This window comes from Peromyscus maniculatus, chromosome 9 (genome assembly GCF_049852395.1).
Source record: "Peromyscus maniculatus bairdii isolate BWxNUB_F1_BW_parent chromosome 9, HU_Pman_BW_mat_3.1, whole genome shotgun sequence".
Lineage (NCBI taxonomy): Eukaryota > Metazoa > Chordata > Mammalia > Rodentia > Cricetidae > Peromyscus > Peromyscus maniculatus.
This window is the reverse complement of record NC_134860.1, coordinates 42917708-42941430: the sequence shown is the minus strand read 5'-3', so window position 1 is coordinate 42941430 and position 23723 is coordinate 42917708. Positions and strand designations below refer to the sequence as shown.

The 23723-nt window shown below is 38.3% G+C and overlaps 1 protein-coding gene across 1 annotated transcript in view; it reads right to left on the bottom strand.

Moving 5' to 3' along the window:
- The window catches only part of Gpr137c (G protein-coupled receptor 137C), a 63205-nt gene that overhangs the window by 5091 nt on the left and 34391 nt on the right, over positions 1-23723 (bottom strand). The window contains exon 4 of the mRNA XM_006994171.4: positions 432-581. Coding sequence (XP_006994233.2) covers positions 432-581 — 150 coding nt within the window. The remainder of the gene's footprint in view (positions 1-431; positions 582-23723) is intronic.

The following is a 23723-nucleotide window of genomic DNA, read 5'->3' as shown; positions in this document are numbered from 1 at the left end:
AAAGTCAGTAAATGGGCTGATGACTAACAGGTTTCTAGCACTATTTTTATTGACAAACTAACTAAATTATTTTTCTTTCTTTCTTTCTTTTTTTCTTCAAGACAGGGTTTCTCTGTAGCTTTGGAGCCTGTCCTGGACTAGCTCTGTAGTCCAGGCTGTCCTCGAACTCACAGAGATCCACCTGCCTCTGCCTCCCGAGTGCTGGGATTACAGATGTGTGCCATGACCGCCCGGCCTAAATTATTTCTTAGATAAAACTTTATGAAGAACGATTGCAAGGTGTCGCATGCAAATGGGAAAATTTAAACAGTTTTAAACAGAGTTACTGAGAGCAGAGAGTGCATAAAACCATGTCTGAGTCGAACACCAAGTGTTCTTGCTAACTTATCAGCTGTATCAACTGGAGACCGGTAACACAGACAGACACTTACCTTATCTGAAAGATTATCCCAGCCATAATTAAACGGACTCTCTAATGCATCCTGTGATATGGTGATCACTACCAGATTATAACAAGCTCTGGAAGAGTAGAGAAGAGTGACTATAGAGCTGACGACGACAGTCTGGCACAGAGACATACCCTATAGGAATGAGAAGCACAGGCATGATTTCAGTGTGTTTGCTATGGTGAGCGAGCTGCTCATCTGCATAGTGCACAATCCTCTCTTTCAAAGTCCCCCCAGAAAGCTGAGTGGACACCTGCTGGAGCAAACTCTTTTTATTCCGTCTGTAATTCCTGTTTCTGGATGACACTGTGTTTAGTATGTTTGAGTGCTTGGCTCACTGGCCAAATGGCAGCTGAAGGAAGATTTTGTTTTGCTCAAGTTGCCTTATTCCTGTAGTGATACATGAATAGACACACTGGCCAGACCTGAGCCATAATTGATTCTAATCAGTGTAGTCTAATCAAAGCAGGAAGCAGGACATGGAAGCACTACTCCATTTGATAGACATTTTTTTTTTCTGATACAAAACAAGCAAAGAAGTTCAGCTCCTTGTATATTTACTTCATTTTACTAGGAAATAGATCAGAGTCCTTCAAGTGACATTATGTTGCTGACAAAACAATCCAGGTACTTAATATGCTTCCAAATGTGTAACAGTCTAAACTACGGCTTTCACCATTTCCCCGGAGATAGAAAGCCCTGTGACTTCAGGGTTTTCAACTGTATTGAGTACAAGGAAGAGGACTGTGATATTGTTTGCAGGGACTCTTAACCTGGAGTCATTATTCTAATACAGTTGGTTTCCTTTGTAATCCTACATATTTTACCTATGAGTTAAAAACACTATTCTAGGAGGTGATACCATTGCCAGAGAGACTGATTCATTTCAAGTAAACACTCAATATGGTAATTTATAAGTTTATGTTTGATTGTCACAAGCTTAAGGGACCATTACAGCATTTAGCACACAAGGTCCAGGGTTGCTAAATGACCTGCAAGTCACAAGGGAGTACTCCCATAGGAGAAGTGTCCTCTGACCTTAATGATATACAAGAAGAAAATGATATTCAGTTTATAATTATCTGGCCAGAACTGAACTCCATTTTATACAATAACATGTTTGGCAGCATGTTTCCTATTTTCATTATGATCTGAAGCCATGAAACGCCCCGCCCTGCTGGGAGGGCTCCTTGTGCTTTTGTGCCAGCTCATGATCATAAGTATTGATGGACATCGTCCGAGAATAAGGACTTATAGCTATGCATGGCACCTATTTAATGCTTAAACAATGCCATATGGCTCTAGTAATATGGAAACTGTTGTGCAGACTGGGAAACAGAACCAACCTGATATAGGATTGTTTCTGGGCTCTTCTGAATTCTGACTCCATGCCAGAACTAAAAGAATGCCTCACGTGGATAAACTGCAGCTCTTCGGAGTCTATCTCACTGGCTGCTCTGGTCCTGCCTGACTTCTTTGAGTTCAGTTAATTTCTTAACTCTTGTGGCATAGGACATATTTTCTTACATGGGCACTCTTCATTAAATGTTCGATCCCATATGAACCAGTGATTTTAAAAACGAGAGGTAATGTCTCAATATCACACTGTTAAAGTTTAAATTCACCTTTTCAAAAAGAAGCAGAAGAGGATGATTTCAGTTCATGTGGGAAACCACCCAGTGGTCACTGGGAATAAAAAAAAAACCCACTCTATCTCAAGTGCAGAATTTAGAGCTCAAATTAGGATGTCAGATGCTAACACTTGTTCGTTTGGTTGGGTGATCTAATTTTTCTTCATGGGACCTTAGTGGAAGAATGAAGCTCCACATTTGGATGATGAAGACAGCCTTCTTGACCTGATATCAATGACCAGAGGGTGATACCACCTCTCTGAAGTTGGATGAAGACCTATGGATACTATCTTTTACATATATATATATATATATATATATATATATGTATATGTATATATATATATATATATATATATATATATATATATTACATATTTTCAAGGCAGGGTTTCTCTACATAGTGCTGGCTGTCCTGGAACTCACTCTGTAGACCAGGCTGTCCTCAAACTCAGAGACCCACCTGCCTCTGCCTCCCAAGTGCTGGGATTAAAGGCGGGCTTCACCATGCCCTGTAGTGGGTAGCCATTCTAGCTTTGATCTGGAAGTTCCAACCCCCATTGAGACTCTGGCAACTGTCACGCCTACAAGGCAGGGCCAGGGGAGGCGCCTGAAGACCTGGATGGGCAAGTGCTCGCTCTGTTCCTGGACCCTGAATGGTGGAGGTGGACAGAGCAGAACTCCAGAGAACACCGCTGGACTGTGATATACCTTCCCCAGGCCCCACGACCTACCTATCCCTTAATTTGTAAGTTACGCCATTAAATAAATATCTTTGTAACTACGTGGAGTGGCCTTAATAATTTCACCAATAATGACCAGCCCTTTTTATGTTATTAAAATGAGTTACTCTTTGTGTATGTTTATTAACTCATTGAATTATGGTTAAAAAAAAGAACATTCTCAAACTTCTACAACTGTATGAAGCTATTTAAAAATAAAATGTTGTAATAGCTAAAAATAGTCTGTATAATTTAAATGCATGTCAAATTTTCCAGAAGCACATATAATGTATGAAATTCCTATTGTAATTATGGAAATTATATCAAACTTGTATTTTGTATTTTTTTCAAAATTTCATCAAGAGTTCAATTATTTCATAAACTCATAGCACTAACATCAATACTGCTTGATGTATGTGATAATGAAAAACACCCAACTCTGCCTCTACCACCACCCTATTCATTATTCTTATGTCTAGAGACAAATATCTGATTATATCATGCTTCCAAATTTACATATTGACATATTTGTTAACTTATTTGCTCTTTCTATTTTAATCATGGTAACCACGTTAAAATAACCACTATACATTTTATTTGTATAATAGGTTAAAATATATTAATTTCAGGATTGAAGGCAATTATTAAAATATTTATTACTAGGGCCAGTGAGATGGCTCACCAGATAAATGTGTCTGTTACCAGCTCTGAAGTCCTGAGTTTGATACCCAGAACCCACGTGATTGAAGGCAAGAACAGACTCCCACAATTTGTCACCTGACCTTCATACTTGTGTGTGCACTTACACAAACACAAAATAAATAAATATAAAATTAAAAAGTTTGTTCATAAAAGGGTAGACTGATTCTGGTAGAGCTAGACTCATTATTATAACTGACTTCTTCATAAGAACAACACATAGCTGAAAAGAAAGAACTAAAAAGCAAAGAAAGATTCTTGGAAAGATGTTGACAGTAGAGTTTATTCTTTGAGTTAATCTAGTACATTATATCAAAACATTTGTTTAATAATACATGAAAAGATAAGTTTGAAAAATGTAAAGAATCAGGCAGTGGTGGCGCACACCTTCAATCCCAGCACTTGGGAAGCAGAAGCAGGTGGATCTCTGTGAGTTCGAGGCCAGCCTGGTCTACATAGTGAGTTCCAGGACAGGCACCAAAGCTACAGAGAAACCCTGTCTCGAAAAACAAACAAAACAAACAAACAAACAAACAAACAAACAAAGTAAAGACAAAATCTTCAGTAATGTGCATTTTAATTTTCTGACCCCTGCCCCCGTCAAGTTAATAAAAACATCGACCTAGAATCAACCCAGAGTTTAAAATATTATGAGAAAATATCCCACTATGCTCTCTGGATGTTCTCGAACTCTGGTCTCTAATAAAACTCCATCTTAGCCTCCTAAGTAGCTGGAACTACTTTGTGATATGGCACCTTACTTGGGTTAGATTTTAAAGGAACATATTATTGAAGAAAAGTATGTTAAGAAGAACAAAACAAAATGCTGTAAGAATTACCTATTAGCCACCAAAGTGCAAGGTCACATATGCGCGCGCACGCACACACACACACACACACACACACACACACACACATACACACCAGAGGAAGGGAGGGAGGGAGGGAGGGAGGGAGAGAGAGAGAGAGGGAGGGAGAAAGGGAGGGAGGAAGGGAGAGAGATAGAGAGAAACACTTTGTGAAATAACATAACTGATTGAATAAAATAGGCTAACTCTTAAACCTGTAAATAGTATAAGATTGTTTTCAAGGGGAAAAAGAGCAAAGAATCAATAACAATGAAACGATTCATAAAACAACTTAGAGACAAACTAACTATATAAAACAATGAAAGAAAACCAGGGATTTAGAAAATGAATAGGAGTTACCCTGAAAAGCTCAGGATTAAGAAATGAAAAAGGGTGCAATCACCATACAGGCTAAAGTTCCATCAAGATATAGATCACCATCATCAATCCACAGGGTCCCACACAGCCATCATCAACAGCCAATCCCTAGATAAAAACACTCCCATTTCTGTTTTTCAACCTAGTTCTGCTTCTTTTCGAGCTTCATGTAAGTGGAATCAAAGAATATGGACTTGTTCGCAGGTTTCATTCAATTTATATGTCTCAGTGTCATCTCGGTTACCTCTTGTCATTGCTGAGGGTGACCAAGTCTTCATGTTTTGCCATGGCTTTTCCTGGTCTAGTACTTGAAAGGCCCACTTTTTAGAAAACTCCAGGCAAATTGGGGCAGTTAATTATATTAACTCCACTGTATAATTACATCAATTTGCCTCCCTGACAGCTTGTTCAGGTGTATTTCTGCTAATGGGCAGCTTCTGTGAACACTCCTAATCTTTTTGTGGATACATGCTTTCACTTCTTTTGAACAGATACCCCAGAGTAGAATTTCTGAGTTGTCTAGCATGTAGAGGTTCAAGTGCTTTGAGCAACGATCTTCTTCCAACAGTGATGTATAATTTTATACTTTCAACCAAGTCTGAGTTCTAGCGGCTTCATGCAGTTGTCCTGTCCCAGATCCTGTCGGGGTTGGCAAGCTTTTAATTGTAGGTTTGCTGCTGGATGTGTGGCAACATCTTCGTTGACTCTGCCTCTCTATGATTACTAATGATACTGTATTTCTGGCCTTTGGTACATTTGTGAGTGATCTATTTACAATCTACTCTAACTTAGGATGTCTTTAAGGAATAACTGCAGTGTAGGAGATTTTTATAAATTCTGGACACTAGCTCTTCGTTAGATATGTGCATTGTAAATATTTTTTTGAGGCCTGTGGTTGCTTTTGTATTTTCTTACTATTGCCTTTTGATGATATTTTTAACCAAGTCTAACTTATTAACTTGGTTTTTCTTGGTTATTACTCTTTATGACCTAAGTAATCTTGGCCTGTACCCAACTTGTACAGGTCTTGTTTTCTCTTAGGAGAGTTAGACTTTTTTCCACTTTGAACTTGTATATATATATTTATGTATGTATATGTATGTGCATATATATACATATATATATAGATATATGAATGATGGATCTAGGAGGTTCTACTATATTCCATATGCACATCTAATTGCTAAAAATAATTGCTTTTCCATTTGGATTGCTTTTAGCATCTTTATCAGAAATCAGAATACAACATAAGTGTGAACTGATATATAAGTTCTTATTCTGTTGTACTGATCTATTTGCCTATTTTTATTTTTGAAATCACTTTATTATAATAAACACAAATAAAACAATCACACATCTAGATGAAGTAGCCACTCAAATGGACACTTACCCTATCCTCAACTCCATTCATTTCTGTGAACTGCTATAGTGTTAGGACCCCTATTCTAAAGCCATGGAGCTTTTGCTTAGGGTATTAATTTTCACTATGACTTACACATTGACAGAGCTGAAGTAGGGGAAAAAATGATCTTGATATCCTCTCGCATCTCATGTGTGCTTCGTCCTTCTGCTGTCCTTCACTGCCCCCTCTTACCCTGCCTTGGTCTCTTTTTTAAATGTCAGACTATACACTTAGAGCTGTTTACATATAAACACACACATTATGGGCTACGATCTGCATATGAGGGAGAACATGCATTTATTTTTGAGTCTGGGTGACCTTACTTGTTAATATCATACATTATAAATTCATCTACTTTCCCATAAATTTCATTTTTCTTTACAGCCAAATAATATTCCATTTTGTATATAAACCACATTTTTTTTTTTTTTGGTTTTTTGAGACAGAGTTTCTCTGTATAGCTTTCCTGGAACTTACTCTGTAGTCCAGGCTGGCCTTGAACTCACAGAGATCCTCCTGCCTCTGCCTCCATTCATATATCTATATATAAGTCGGGTGGTGATCTGTAATCTCAGCACTCGGGAGGCAGAGGCAGGTGGATCTCTGTAATGTATGTATGTATGTATGTATGTATGTATGTATGTATGTATGTATGTATATATGCACATACATATACATATATATACACACATGTTCATTTTTAGTTTTTAAGTGAATTTATGGCTAGATGGTTCAGTTGGTTGATTGCTTGCTGTGTTCAATCCCCAGTACCCAGGTGAGAAGATGGCATGTCTGCACTATGCCTGTAATCCTGAAGGCTGCAAAGGAGGATTCCTGGGACCTGCTGGCCAGTTAGTCTTACCAGATGGGTGAGTTCCAGGTTCAGCCAGAGACCCTGTCTGAAAATATAAGGCAGAGGTGAACTCAAATCTGAGCCTGCTCCATATTACCCTTAGTTTTTCATCCTCCGACAGGTAGGAAAGCCACAGGGGCCACTGCTATGAACTGCTCTGACAACTGCCTAGTGGTGACACCAAATGCCTGTGGTCACTCCCTCAGTTTCCAACCTCCGAAGGGGACAATACAGAGGACACGCCAGGCACCTGGACCTGGTCTGAGGGATTATTCAGTGAACTGCACCTTCAACACTACCACATGGACGTCTCACTTGAACACTGCAAATAGTTCAAAGAACAGAGCTCATAAAATAAATAAATAAACCAGGCAAAGAAATAACACAGAAGCGCAAATGCCAATGCAAGTAACACAAGACATGCAGACAACACGGCTCCTCCTGAGAGCACTTACCCCTGTAACAATGACACCCCGTTAGAGTGGATTAGGTGAAATCCGAAAGAACAGAAGAAGATTACATGCATGTTCAAAGACACAAACAGGGAAGGTTACGGATGGAATGAAAGAGCAATTCAGCAAAATGGCTGAAGAAAATATTGAAGAAAAACCAGTCTTAAGTCTGGAAATAAAAAAACAAAAAACAAACAAAAAAAAAACCAGTCAAAAAATCTGCAGAAAGCCTCGGCAATAGATGGATCAAGGAGAGGACAGAATCTGAGCAAGGGTACAGAGACAACAAGGTATTAATGGGAATTCTAAGATAGAGGCGACCCGGAAAAGACCAAATGTATGGGTTATAGAAGCTCCTTCTAAAGGCATAGGAACATCTTTAAAAGAGTCAGGGCAGATTTCCCATAGTCAGGGAAAGAGACGTGAACCCACAGAGGTGTGAAGGACATCAAGTAGATGAGATGAGAAAAGAATTCCCCCTCATATTATAACTAAAACACCAAATATACAGAACAACAAAGATACACTGAAACTGGCCTGGGAGAGACAGCAAGCCACATGGAAAGGCTGACCCATCGGAATAACACCAGGTTATCCAATGGAGTAACCAGAAGGGCTGAATGGTAATTGCCAACCCACCATACTGTAATCCAGCAAAACTGTCTGTCATAATGGAAGGAAAAGTACTTCCATGATAAAAGTGGACTAAAGGAATTTATGACCACTAAGCCTCCCTGTGGTTGATATATTGTGGACCCCAATAAACTTATCTGAGAGCCAAAGAACAGAACAGCCACTAGAGGCCAGAAAATGATGTCACACACACCTTTGCTGTGGGATGGTCTGTATGTCAAATTGCTCTGATTGGTCAATAAATAAAACACTAATTGGCCAGTGGCCAGGCAGGAAGTAGGTGGGACAAGGAGAGAGGAGAATTTTGGGAAGCAGAAGGCTGAGGCAGAGAGACACTGCCAGCTGCTACCATGACAAGCAGCATGTGAAGACTCCGGTAAGCCACAAGCCATGTGGCAAGGTATAGATTTATAGGAATGGATTAATTTAAGCTATAAGAACAGTTAGCAAGAAGCCTGCCACGGCCATACAGTTTGTAAGCAATATAAGTCTCTGTGTTTACTTGGTTGGGTCTGAGCGGCTGTGGGACTGGCGGGTGACAAAGATTTGTCTTGACTGTGAGCAAAGCAGGAAAACTCTAGCAACACACCTTTAATCCTATCACTTGGGAGGCAGAGATCCATCCGAATCTCTGTGAGTTCAGGGCCACGCTGGAAACAGCCAGGCATGGTGACACACACCTTTAATCCCAGCACTTGAGATCTCATGTCTTGTTTGGGAAAGACACATGACTTTAATCCCAGGAAGTGACGGCAGGAAGCAGAAAGGTATATAAGGCGTGAGGACCAGGAACTAAGTTTTAAGCTTTTAGCAGCAGCTCAGCTGAGATCCATTTGGATGAGGACTCAGAGGCCTCCAGTCTGAGGAAACAGAATCAGCTGAGGAGTTGGCAAGGTGAGGTTGGCTGTGGCTTGTTCTGCTTCTCTGATCTTTCAGAATTCACCCCAATACCTGGCTTCGGGTTTGTTTTTATTAATAAGACCATTTAAATTCATGCTACATCTCCCCTCCCTTCCTTACTTTTTGAGACAGGGTTTCATTATGTAGCCCATGTTGGCCTAAATATTCCCATCTCAGTCATCCAAATATTAGGATTACAGATGCCACCACACCTGGATACTTCTACTTAATTCCCTATTTTATCTACTTTCTTTTTTTTTTTTTTGTATACAAAATAGAATTATATCCTCAAAAATCTACCAATATATTTCCTTTATTCCTGGTCTTAGGGGCAGACCATTTAATATTTAAGTTGACTATTGACTAAAATATTTAAGTAGGATATTGATTGTTTTAAGACTAGAAGTCTTTTTAACCAAATAGCAGCAATTTCCTCTATTCCCTATTAACTGAATGTTGTTATGTCTTTCTTTTCCTTTATTTAGTCTTCTCTCATACAATATATCCCTTCCTCCTAGTTGCCTGCCCCATGTTAAATCTTTTTTAATCATGCCGGGTGCTGAATTTTGTCAAATACTTTTTCTGTATCCACTGAAATGATTATATGGTTTTTCTCCATTGCTCTCCGGTGTGTGTATGATGTCTGTAATAACCAGTGTGGGTACATGAGCATCACCGTGCAGACCGTATGGTGGTGGGAGGGAGCCTTAGGTGTCAGTCCGTGCCTTCCTTCTACCGTATTTGAGACGAGATCTCTTTTGCTGTTTTTCCACTGCTTACCCAGGCTACCTGGCTGTCCAGCTTCTAGAGACTGTCCTGTCTCTGCCTCCCATCTTGCCAGTAAGAAAACTGGGATTACAGACACCGTGTCACACCCAGTTTTACAAGGGTTCTGAGGACCTGAACTCAGGACCTCATCCTTCCTTGTATGCGAGTGTTCTGACTCATGGATCTGTCCCCCTTGCCCTTTTGTTATCTTAATATAGTGAACTGCACTAGCTGATATTCAGACGTTAAAATAATGTCCCATTCCTGGTTAAATCCCCTTGCTCACGACATTTATCCTTTTTATTATGTTGATTAGATTTTGTGCCTATAGTTAAAGGGTTACTTGAACTGTAATCTGTTATCTATTCAAAGAATCAGTGTTTGGCTTCAACTTATTGTGCTTCCTGTTTTAAAGATTTCTATGGTTATTATCTTAGTCCTCTATATACTTTGTGCTTATTTCTGTTACTATTTGCCTTTCTCCCCTCTACAGTTGAGAGAGACAACACATCACTGATTCCAGTCTTTTCTAACATACTATGTAAGTACATTAACATTTAAAGGCATGTTTCTCCTTCAGCATTTAAAAACATTTAGCTATATCCTACAATCTGTGATGCAATATATTTCATTAACTTTCTGTCTGACATGATTTTAAATTTCTAGTAATTCCTCTATCCATGGGTTATTTAGGATTGTGTTATCTACCTAGTTATTAATCTAGAATTACATTATATCTAAAGGATATTCTAATTCCAGTCCTTTTGGATATGTTGTGACTTGTTTAATGAGTGTGCTGGCTATTTTTCATGTCAGCTTGACACAGTCTGGGATCGATTGGGAAGAGAGAACATCAGTTGAGAAAATGCTCCCACCAGACTAGCCTGTGGTACATTTTCTTGATTAGTGACTGATGTGGGAGGGTGCAGCCTGTTGTGGGTGGTGCCACACCAGGGTAGGTGGCCCTAGGGGTGTATAAGAAAGCTGAACAAGCCATGAGGAACAAGCCAGTAGTCTGCACTCCTCAATGCTCTCTGTTTCAGTGATGGAGCATGACCCAAGATCTGTAAACTGAAATCAATCTTCTCCCAGAGTTGTTTTTGGTGGTGGTGTTTTATCACAACAACAGAAACCTTAACAAAGACAGCAATTAGTCATGTGATTTACTTTGATGACAATATCATATTTAATTAAGGAATTCCCATTCCAATTATTTGGTATCAATTAGCTTAAGGACACAGACAGTGGTCACAGTTTCATGTCTAGTGATCTTCAGTCATCACTGGGGATTATGGGGTGTCTTCAACTATGACTATTGGTTTGCCTGTTTCCCCACTATTTCTGACTATTTTAGCTTCATACCCACACTTATGATTATGTCTTCTTGATGAAATATGTCCCTTGTATCTGCTAATGTCCTTTGTTTCCCGATAAAATATGTAGTTTTATTTCTGGTAATGGTCTTTGTCTTGAAGTCTGTTTTATCTGATGATAATAATATAGGCTTCTATGAGTGCCAAATGCAGAATATATTATTTTTTATTGTTTTATTTTCAACTGTCTATCACTGCTCTTTATACTTAAAGTACATTCTAGAAACAAGTTTAAAAAATTCATTCTGGTGCTTTCTTTCTTTCTTTTTTTTTTTTTAAATTGGTGTTTTGCCTGCACATATGTCTGTGTGAGGGTGTTGGATCCCTGATTTGTAGATGTTTGTGAGCTGCCATGTGGGTGCTAGGAATTGAACCTGGGTCTTCTGGAAGAGCAGTCAGTGCTCTTAACCACTGAGTCATCTCTCTAGCCCCATGGTGCTCTAATTTCTAAATATTAGCATGTAAGTAATGACATGTTTGAGTATAGAGATTATATCTGGTTTCTGTTTTCTTCCTTGTGCTTGTTCCTGTTACTAGGAGGAAACAGTCCTGAAAGTCTTTAGAGCCCAAGGTCTTGAGAGATCAAAATCAAAACTATTTTTTAAAACAATAGAATTTTACTTGCCTATTTTTGGGAGGTGGCGGTTGCTTTCAGTCTGTTGTGCATACTGCAGACTTTGCTAGAGCTAGCTACAAAATGTTATGACTATTTCACAGCTGTATGCTTATGTTTCCTAAAGGTTCTGATGTAGCACAATTAAGGTACATGTACGTGCATTTTCCACACAAGAGTTCATTTTGTTCTCTGTACTTTTAAGGACTTCTTACCAGGTTCTTCAGTTGTATCTGCCACACCTGCTGAAACCCTTTATCAGTCAATACATTTTATTTTGACACGCTATAATTTTTTTGCACCTACATGGACAGCCAATAAAGTATATACCACATGATTTTTACCTTAAAAAATTTATAATTTTCTTCAAAGTTAAAAAATTAACTCAAAGCCGGGCGGTGGTGGTGCACACCTTTAATGCCAGCACTTGGGAGGCAGAGGCAGGTGGATCTCTGTGAGTTTGAGGCCAGCCTGGTCTACAGAGCAAGATCTAGGACAGGCTCCAAAACTACACAGAGAAACCCTGTCTTGAAAAACAAAACAACAATGACAACAAAATTAATTTGATATAAAACTCATGTTTGGATTTAGTATTTTGTCGGGTATGATGGCACACACCATTAATCTCAGCATTTGGAAGGGAGATGCCAGTGGATCTTTGAGAGTTTCAGGACAGCCTGATCTATATATTGAGTTCTAGAACAGACAGGACTACATAGAAAGACCTTGTCTCAAAAAATTATACATATATATATATTCTGCTCTAAAACAAAATGCGCATTTCATACTTGAGTGTATCTTCTGCTTGGGAATGGGGAGTTATGGTTACAGAGTTTTGGTATGAGATGAGAGAAATGTTCTGGAAATGGATAGTGGGGATGATTGTGTAACACTGTGAATGTACCTAATGGTAATGAGTCTATATCGAGAATGGTTAAGAAGATACAATTTGGCCTGAGGTTTATTTGCTGCATAAGCCTGACAATCTGAGTTTAAATCCCAGAATTCACGGAAAATTGGGCATGGCAGTGTGCATCTGAATCCTAATGGTCCTACACTAAGATGATAGGTAGAGAATGGAGGCTTCCGGGATGCTTGAGGCTGGTTTGCTGTGTGCAGAGGTAGACAACCTGTCTGCACCACCGGAAGTCAAGAACTGACACCCCAAACAGTCCTTGTGTTTCTACATGAATGCCACGGCTCACACATGCCTGCACTCACACACATGAATCCACATAGAATATATATATATATATATGTATATATATATTAGACATATAATAGACATATATATTAACACAAATAAAAAATGTCTTCTCTAATGCATAACTGCTCTAAAATGCTTTGAAAAGTGTCACAGCATGGTCTAACTCAGTGAGATTCCTTCAATCTACTTCCAAGGAACTACATGAAACCATTAGTAAGAAACAAAAACCAAATGACAAACTGCCTTTCACTGGGTTTTTATAAAATTTAAGAGTTTTACCTTTTATGTATTCTGCAACAGAACATTTTTTGAATAGTACTATGGTCCAAGTTAAGCTGCAGCATCTTTTTGAGACCAATCATTCAGAGCTTAAAGCAAAAAGGAATTGAAAATTTAACGGCAGGTGTGATGAATGCTTTAAACAGAAAATACTGTCTTCATAACTTTTCACATTAGAAATGAAGATGCAATGAAATGCTTTTTAGGGCACACATGTAAATTGTTTTATGGTGATTATACTCCTCACTACCATGCATTCCTGGTTAAAACTGAAGGCTTAAGAATTCCTTATTTGTTTGGTTTTGTTGGTGACGGTGTCTCACATAGCCCAGGTTGGCCTCAAAGGCTCTCTGAAGCTGAGGCTGCCCTGAACTCCTGGTCTTACCTCAGCCTCCCAAGTGCCAGGGTTTTGCATCCTCCTAATAATCACCTTGATGAAACAGTAAAAATATTTATTAAACTGACTAGAGTACTTGTCTATTTAATACTCCATGTCCCGGATGATCTGTGGCCCTAAAGAACTTCTTCTTCATGTGGAAACACCACGGCTGTTCTGGAGAAAACCATTTACATGATTAATTGATTTGGACATGGAAATAGTCACTTGTTTTCTTTTTTTCCCATAGAACACCATTTTTTACTTGACAGACAACTATATCAGACAAACCATGGTTATTCAGACTTGGTATGTGGGTATATTTTTTAATGTCTACAAAATAAACCTATAAATTTAAATAAAAGAGTTGGCAATTAAACTGAATTTGGGACACAACTTAATGAAATAAAACATATAGAAGACCTGTGACCACTTTTTTCCAAATAATCAAAGCATGATATCACAAAAATTTTCTAGGTATAGTATAGATTAATAGAAAGTCACTCATTGCTCTAGATTTTTCATGGTAACTAACTTCGAAGCAAGTTTCTCTTCTGTGTTCTGGTGTAGCACTAGAGAAGATATCCATAATTATCTGAAAAATTCATTCAAGTTCTCCATTTTCCAGCTGCATGTATGTGTGAAGATATACTTTCTTAACTTACTTCAACCTGAGCAACACACCCTATCACAGTGAATGCAGACAGACAGGGAAACCCAGATGTCTTCTACCAAGTCAGACGTTAGAGAGATTTGAATAATGTAGCACATGTCAATCTACCAATTTTTTAAAGAAAATATGATTACTCATAAAAGTTATTTACTTTACATGTAGTGGGTTGGTTTTTTTTTTTTAAATTTTATTTATTTTATTTTACAATACCATTCAGTTCTATATATCAGCCACGGGTTCCCCTATTCTCCCCCCTTCCACCCGCTTCCCTTACCCCCAGCTCACCCTCCATTACCACCTCCTCCAGGGCAAATCCTCCCCCGAGGACTGTGATCAACCTGGTAGACTCAGTCCAGGCAGATCTAGTACCTTCCTCCCAGACTGAGCCAAGTGTCCCTGCATAAGCTCCAGGTTTCAAACAGCCAACTCATGCAATGAAGTGGGTTGGTTTTTAAATGAATTAACAGATTAATATTCTAAGTCTTAACATGTTACATAGTAATAGATACACATTACAAAGCTCCTTGAGATCTCTGTTAATATTTAGGACTCTAACAGTCTCAAGATCAAAATTTGAAAACCACTGCTCTAAAAATTATAATGTACATCCTTAACTTTCTATATTCTTCTCCTACCCTTCATTATACGGTTGTTAGATACAACATATAGAGAACTACCTATTACATCTACATATGAAAATCTCACATTCTGTATTTTTAAAAGTGAAGTTCTGTTTACCCATTTATTAACTATGGTGTTCTTCATTCATTTCTGAAGAGCTGAATTCAAGCCAGTTCATTTTCTACAGACTGTGGAATGTTCTTAGCATTTCATGTAATCTAGTTATGCTTATTGGTTTTCTTTTATCCAAATAAATTTATTTCTTTGCTGCTCTTCAAGAGTATTTCAAGCCAGGCAGTGGCGACACACACTTTTAATCCCAGTATTTGGGAGGCAAAGGCAGGAGGATCTCTGAGTTCAAGGCTAGCCTGGTTTACAGAGTTCCAGGGCAGCTAGGACTACACAGTGAAACCCTGTCTCAAACAAAACAACAACAACAAAAAGAGTATTTACAGTAAGTAGCTGCAGACCTCAGAGTTGACAGGTTTTCCTTCCAGCATTTGAAGATGTTTCCATGCTGTTGGCCTCCATTACTTGTGATGAGAAGTGAGCACCCCCTGAATCCTTGTTCAGGACACATTGGTTCATTTTTCTCTAACTGCTTTTAAGCAACATAACTGCAAGGTGCTTAGACTTTTTTTTTTTTTTTTTTTGGTTTTTCAAGACAGGGTTTCTCTGTGTAGCTTTGCGCCTTTCCTGGAGCTCACTTGGTAGCCCAGGCTGGCCTCGAACTCACAGAGATCCACCTGGCTCTGCCTCCCGAGTGCTGGGATTAAAGGCGTGCGCCACCACCGCCCGGCCAGACTTTTTTTTTATATTTGTCCTGATTAAATCAAAGTCGACGTGGACTCTCTTGAAATTATAAATCTGTTTTACAACAAAATTGGAAAATTAAATTATTTCTCCAAACACTTTTTCCAACTTCATTTTTTTCTCTTTTCTTTTGGTTACACTACATATTCAAAAGTAGATCTGGAGGTTTTGTTCATTGTATTTTTATCTTTCCCCTACCATCCTTTGTTCCTCAGGTTGGGTAATTTCTATTAATTTAATCTTTAAATTCACTGACTCTTTCTCTCTAATCTGGTGCTAAGTTCAAGTGACTTGTTCAAGTTTTAGAATTTCTATTTGTTTTTACAGTCTGTATTTCTCTTAAGAACTCCTATTTAATCTAAACATGTTTTCCGTTATACTCTTGAATATACAATAAAGTCTTGGATACATTCAAGATCTAGATCATCTTGTGGGGAGATGTCTTAGCTCCTTTTATTGTGTTCTGAGTTTTGCTTTTGAGCATGAGTTACATCTTCCATTTCTTCATATAGCTGGTGACTTTAGATTGTGAGCATTGTGAAAGACATATTTTAAACAGTTGGAATTCTGTGAAATTTCTCTAAAAATGACTAATTGTTTTAGTAAACCACAAAATATTTGCTAGACTTGATCTCAAGCTGTTTCCTACACTCGATACAGGCTAAAAATCTCAGTCTAATTCCTTTATCATTACTGTGCTGCCTAGAGTCTATCTTGACCGTATCAGGTATTAGACAAACATTTGGCATAGATTATAACCAGAATGTGGTGTTTTTTTTCTACATGGCTATCTTCATCCCCATGTTCCCCAGTTAGCTTCTACCTGGAATAGTATGGGAACAGCATTTTCTGTTTTTTCAGTGCCCCAGGGTTGAGACGCAGATTAGCAGTGTAGAGCAGGAAGCGGGGTCAATGCCATTTCCTTCTAAGTGTTACTTTCCAGCATCCTCAGTGCTTTTTTATTTTGCCCAGAGCTCATCATTCTATCCAGTAGGAGCAATTCAGGCCATTATCAGAAGCAGAAAGCTACACATACCTTTTTAAATAATCTCACAAATTTTATTTTCCTTTTGACATTAAACTGCCAAGCTCAGCATTTAAAATGAGCAAAGTTTTTTCAATAAATTTAAAAATAGGTTTTAATAATTCTAAAACCTGAATAGTTTCAGAAACAATTTCATGATGTTAAATCACAATAAAATTAAGTCTTTGATCCCTATGATTCTGACATTGCAACATGGACAGCTTTTATTGGGTAGACCTTCTGGTCTACACTGTATAAACCAGCATCTTTTCCAGGCTGTGCCTTGCTCTGGGAAATCCCACCTTGCAAACTGTCTGACTACGTTTTGAACATAGGTGCAGAAGCAGGTCATCTCTGCACTTTGTTGTGCACATAAACAATACCACCTGTCATGAACCACTCGAGAGGCACAGACTGAAAGATAACATCCTTACATGTAAAAAGAGATCAAGGTAAACTGTACCCACATGAGCACATGTGCATATTTAAGTCCTATGAGGAAAACCAGGCCTGAGAACTTACAAACACACTAGACCAAGGAAGGATCCAGACTAAGTGTAACACACCCATAAAGAAAAGGACACCTAACATTGCAATGGGGATAGCTCCTATCAACCTGTCATCTGATCACCCAGTGTGTGCACCAGGGACCACCAGGCAAACGCTAGACTGTCACCTGCTAGACCATCGCCTGGGCTTTAGCCTGGCCCAGCTCACTATTGAAATGGCCTACTCCAATTGCAGACTGCTGTCATCAGTTTGTCTGTCTATAGAGATCATAAAAATCACTAGCCATAATTTATGTGTGTGGTGCTATGGATGACAAATAAATTTGTAAAGCATTCTGATTTTTTAGATCTTAAAGCAAAATTGCTCCCTACTCTCCTGGGCTCTCCAGTTTGGAGAGGGTTAGAGACACAAGGTTTAAAAAAAAAGGAGGGGACACTTAGAAATGTCAACAAGAAGTACTAAGGAAACCAATTAAATGTTAGACACAGTGTAATCTTTCATACACATTAACTCATAAAAATCAGAGGAATGGTACATAAGAGTAAATGGCACATTCTGTAAAACTAAGCTACTCAAAAGAGAAATCCAGTTCTGTAGAAATTGTTACTTCTTTTTTAAGGGTAGTTCTTCCTTTTGAGTTTGATTAAATATATAGGATACTTTCCCAGATAAATTTTACCATCATTTTCAGATATTTAAAACCTCCTTCAAGAAGCTGGAGAGATGGTTCTACAGTTAAGGGCACTGACTGCTCTTCCAGAGGACCCAGATTTGATTCTCAGCACCCACACAATACATGTAACTCCTGTTCCAAGGGATATAATTCTCTCTTCCGGCCTCTGTGGGGACCAGGCATACACATGGCACACAGATATACATGCAGGTAAAACACCCACGCACATAAAACAAAAATAAATAAATCTAAATAACAACAAAACACTCCTTCAAGCTAGGTTACCATCTCTTATAAGCACAAAAGCTAACATTTTAAGTACTTCCTAACTGTGACACACTGTATTAGCTATTTATGTGCATTTTCACTGAATCCTGACAACAAATTGTGAAGTAGTTACTACTCTTTTATTTCTATTTTATGTGCATGTGTGTCTGTGTGAGGGTACCAGATCACCTGGAATGGGAGTTACAGACAGTAGTGAGCTGCCATGTGGTTGCTGGGAATAGAACCTGGGTTCTCTGGAAGAGTAGCCAGTGTTCTTAACTGCTGACCTATCTTAGCCTCACAGGACATCAACACTACCTTATCTCCACCTCATAGATCAGACTCTTCTTTTTTTTTTTTTTTAAATACTAACTTACAAGTAACAATTATTTCTGTATGAGGTTTTCACACACATCCCCTTTCGGTTGGCCCCTCCTTCCTTGCTCTTCCCATTTCCTGTTGTCATTTCCTGTTGTGCCCTTTGCCCCTTATCTTCCCACTTCCGTTTTTCTCTTTTGTCTCCTCCCAAAGCCTTCTTCCAGTCCCATAGACCACTTTCTAGCTTCTCGGTCCTTATCCACATTTTCTACCATCTGGATTTGCATATTTAACAGATAAAGGCTAGGATGTCCATATGAGAGAGAACATACTGTGTTTTTCTTTCTTAAATTTGCTTACCAGACTTAAAATATTTTTCAATTTCATCCACCTTTTGCAAATTTCATTTTTCTTTACAAATGAATAAAACCACATTTGTATATATGTACATTTTCATTATTTATTTGATGGACATCTAGGGTAATTGTATTTCCTTACTACTGTAAAAGGAGTAGCCTTAAACATGAATGGACAAGTATCTCTGCAGTAGGATGTGACATCTTTTGGGTATATGTCCAGAAGTGATATTGCTGGGTCATATGGTAGAGGAGAGGCCTCCACACCGATTAGCATAATGGCTAACCTCCCTGGCTTACACTCACACCAGCAGTGTATTAGGGTTCCTATTCCCTACATCCTCTTCAGTATTTCTTTGCCATTTGTTTCCTTGATGTTTACCATTCTTACTGAGGTGAGAGGAAATCTCAAAGTGGTTTTAATTTACATTTCTCCAATAGTTATTGAACACTCAAAAAAAATTTTGGCTATTTTTATTTCTTCTTTTGCAAAATATCTGATCAGGTCATTGGCCTACTTACTGGCCATCAGTTTTGTTCCTCTGGTATTTAATTCTTGCAGTTTTTAAATATTCTAGATATTAGAGCCATGTCTCAGGCATAAGGATATTCTCCTGTCCTGTAGGCTGCTTGTTTTTTTGCTGATAGTTTCTTTTTCTGTGCAGAGGCTTTTTAATTTCACATGGTCTCCTTAGTCAATTCTTGGTGCTACTTCCTGTGTGAGTGGGCTCTACTCAGGAACTTGTTGCCTCTGCCTATGTCCTGAAGTGTTTCACTTATGTTTTCCTCTAGCAGCCTCTGCGTTCTAATTTTAAATTAAGGTCTCTGATCCAGTGTGAACCGATTTTTGTGCAGGGTAAAAAAGATGGACCAAACTTCATTCTTCTGTAGGTAGACATCCAGTTTTGTCAGGCTGTCTCCTTTTTAGTGAATTTAAAAAACTACTTTGTCAAAAATTAGATGTGTACAGCTTACATTGGTTTATCTTTGGGTCTTCTATTATGGTCCATTAGTCGACATGTCTGTTTTTATTTGAGTGGCACAGTCTTTATCACTATGGCTCTGTCGTATAATTTGAGGTCAGAATATGTGACGTCTCTGGCTTTGTTCTTTCTGCTGAGTTCTGTCTACTTGATCTTTTGTGTATACATATGAATTTTAGGATTGTTTTCTGTTTCTGTGAAGAATGTCATGGAAATTTTGATGATGATTCTACTGAATCTGTAGATTGTTTTTGGTAGTGTAGTTATTTTCACTACATCAATTTTGCTAATCCAGTAACATAATAAGCCTTTTATTTATTTATTTTTTGTCATGTATTATCTTCAGTTTCTTTTTTCAGTGTCATTTTGTCTTATTTACTGTGTCCTTTGCCTTATGGAAGCTTCTCAGTCTTAGGAGGCCCCATTTATTAATTGTTGCTCTCAGTATCTGAGTTACTGGTGTTATATTTAGAAAGTAGTCTCCTGTGCCAATGCGTTCAAGACTACTTCCTACTTTCTCTTCTATCAGGTTTAGTGTAACTGGATTTATGTTGAGGTCTTTGATCCACTTGGACTTGACTTTTGTGCATGGTGATAGATATGAATCTATTTGCATTCTTCTACATGTTGACGTCCAGTTATGCCAGCACCATTTGTTGAAGATGCTTTCTTTTTTTCCATTGTGCAGTTTTGGCTTCTTTGTCAAAAATTAGGTGTTCACAGGTGTGCGGATTAATGTCAGGGTCTTCAATTCAATTCCATTGGTCCACATGTCTGTTTTTATGCCAATAATAAGCTGTTTTTATTACTATAGCTCTATAGTAGAGGTTGAGGTCAGGGATGGTGATGCCTCCAGAGGTGGCTTTATTATACAGGATTAAAGTTTTTGCAGTAGATACCTTTCACTTCCTTCATTAGGGTTATTCCTAGATATTTTTTTCTTAGAGGCTATTGTAAAAGGCATGTTCTTGTTGACTCAGCAAGTCTAGTGTTGGTGAACATACAAGTACACTGTGAAGAGATCTCCTGGGCCAGATGAAGACATGGATGCTAGTAGTGGCCCAAAGTCACCCTTAGGCAGAACAGCTGGGTGGGATTTTCATACTTATCTCTCAATCTCAAGTTCCTAAAACACACTGTCTCTTAAGGTCATTCTGTGGTAATTAGAAAAACAACATATCCAAGGAAGAAATATAAACACACCCAAAGGTATATCTAATCTTATTTTAAATTTACATCTCTCTAGTTGCAAATAATCAGATGCTATAGAGGTACACACAGATTATAAATACATATAAGAATATGTTTGTGGGTAGAGAAGAATGAAACAAATTAAGAAAGAGGTAGAACCAGAGCATAAACTGATACAAGAAGCTCTTTTACAATTGATAGAGGCTAGCTACTTATCTGCTTCTGAATGTGAGACACACTAGCTTGGGAAAAGAATTTTAACCGGTGACTTTTTTTTGATGCTAAAAATGAAAAAAAAAAAACTTTTCTTTGGGGACTCTGGGTAGCTGTACTGTCAACAACATTATACAATATATATTGATGATGTTTATTAATGTGTGTGTGCTCAAGCACATATACTGTGGCACATGCGTGGAAGTCAGAGGACAAATTGTGGGGGTCCATTGTCTCTTTCTACCATGTGGATGTGGGGATCAAACTCAAGTTGTCAGGCTTGGCACTTTGACCAGCGGAGCCATCTAGCACTTGCCAGAACAACTTTTCTTTACTTTTATTTCTACATCTTAGTTGTGTGTGAATGTATGCCACATGTATGCACAGCTGCCTGTAGAGGACAGAAAAAGGCATCCATCTCCTGGAACTGGTTGTGAACAGTGATGTGGAGTTGAGAATGAAACTCAGGTCCTCAGGAAGAGCAGCAAGTGCTCTTCAGAGCTAAGTCACCTCTCCAGTCCCCAGGATGACTTTTCTTATAAGAGAATTCTTTTATTTATATTAAAAAATATTATTATTATTATTATTATTATTAATCTTTTTTTTGGTTTTTCGAGACAAGGTTCTCTGTGTAGCTTTTCGCCTTTCCTGGAACTCACTCTATAAACCAGGCTGGCCTTGAACTCACAGAGATCCGCCTGGTTCTGCCTCCCGAGTGCTGGGATTAAATGCATGCACCACCACTGCCCAGCTGGGAATTCTTTTAAATATCTTGATGTGTCCTGAAGCATGATGTCTCTCACAGTTGAGGATAGAAAAGACAACTAATCCAGTGCAAAACTACAATGATCTGGTTCAAGCTGAGCATAAAACACATATTAGAAGGTGAAACAGTACACCCTTTAGGTCACACTTCTGACAATCCAGCCTGTGGATATAAACAGGTGAGATTTATTCTGACAAGAACCTAGAATACAAGAACTTTAGGTCAGAGTCACCTTGGTGGAAAAGCAATCAGAAGACAAAACTCGTAACTACTTCTATTTATTTATTTATTTATTTATTTATTTATTTATTTATTTATTTATTTATTTATTTATTTATTTATTTATTTATTTATTTATTCATTCATTCGTCCATTTATTTGTTTATTTATTTGTTTATTTGTCTATCTATCTATCTATCTATCTATCTATCTATCTATCTATCTATCTATCTATCTATCTAAATTTTTTGAGACAGGGTTTCTCTGTGTAGCTTTGGAGCCTGTCCTGGAACTGACTCTGTAGACCAGCCTGGCCTACAACTCACAGAGATCTGCCTGCCTCTGCCTCCCAAGTGCTGGGATTAAAGGCGTGCGCCACCACAGCCTGGCTAAAACTGCTAGACTAAAGATGACAAATGTCTGATTTTCAGATTTCTTCTGAGTTAAGCTGACAGAGATAATGTGTAATTAACACAGATGTGTAAGTAAGTATGCTACTGTGGTGATATTTTATCTGTGTCCCCCAGTAAAGTTTATCTGAGAATCAGAGGAAAAAGCCACTTTATTAGACATAGAAATTAGGCAATGGTAGCACAGACTTTAATCCTATCACTCTTCACTTGGGAGGCAGAGATCTGTCTGCATCTCTGTGAGTTCAAGGCCACACTGGGAACAGAGGCAGGCGAGGTGGCACACACCTTAAATTCCAATACTAGTTAACCATAAAGGTCTGGATGTCTGCACAAACAAGACAGGAAGTGACAGAGCTGGGCAGGAAGAGGAAGTGATGTAGCTGGGCAGAAACAGGAAATAAGTTAGCAGAACAGAAATGAATATAGGCATGGGTATACAGGAAGTAGGTCTCTGTTTGGAAGCTGCGGAGTTGGTGATTTGTGAGGTTAGCTGTGGTTTTTCCTTTTCCTCTGATCTCTCAGGTTTTAACCCTGATATTTGTCTCCAGGTTTTTTATTTAATAAGACTACACATGAGACATGGCTGAAATCCAAACCTAAATTTTCCTTGTTTTTCAATATTTACTTTTAAAATTATGTGGATGTGTGTGTTGTGTGTGCACATGTGTGCAGGTGTCTGTTGAGAACAGAGGCTTGGATCCTCAGAGGGGCTTTAAGTGTGAGCTGCCTGACACAGGTGCTGGCAATTGAACTCTGCTTCTCTACAGGAGCCATATGCATTCTGAACCACTGTGCCATCTCTCCAGCCTCTCCCCGGTTTTGTTAAATAAAGGATGTTGCTACAAGATTATAAGGTTATGGAAAACTGCCAGAATAGTTCTTGGAAACATACTGTTCTATCTGAATTAGTTTATAAAAGAATGAAGTGTTTATAGTTTATATAAGCACATAAGGAACAAGGTAGCAGCCTTAAATATGTATGTAGGTGAAAAACAAACAAAGAAAAATAATGAAGGCACAGAAGTAAATGGTCCGACTTTAGATTATTATTATTATTATTATTATTATTATTATTATTATTATTATTATAAAATAGCAGAGCC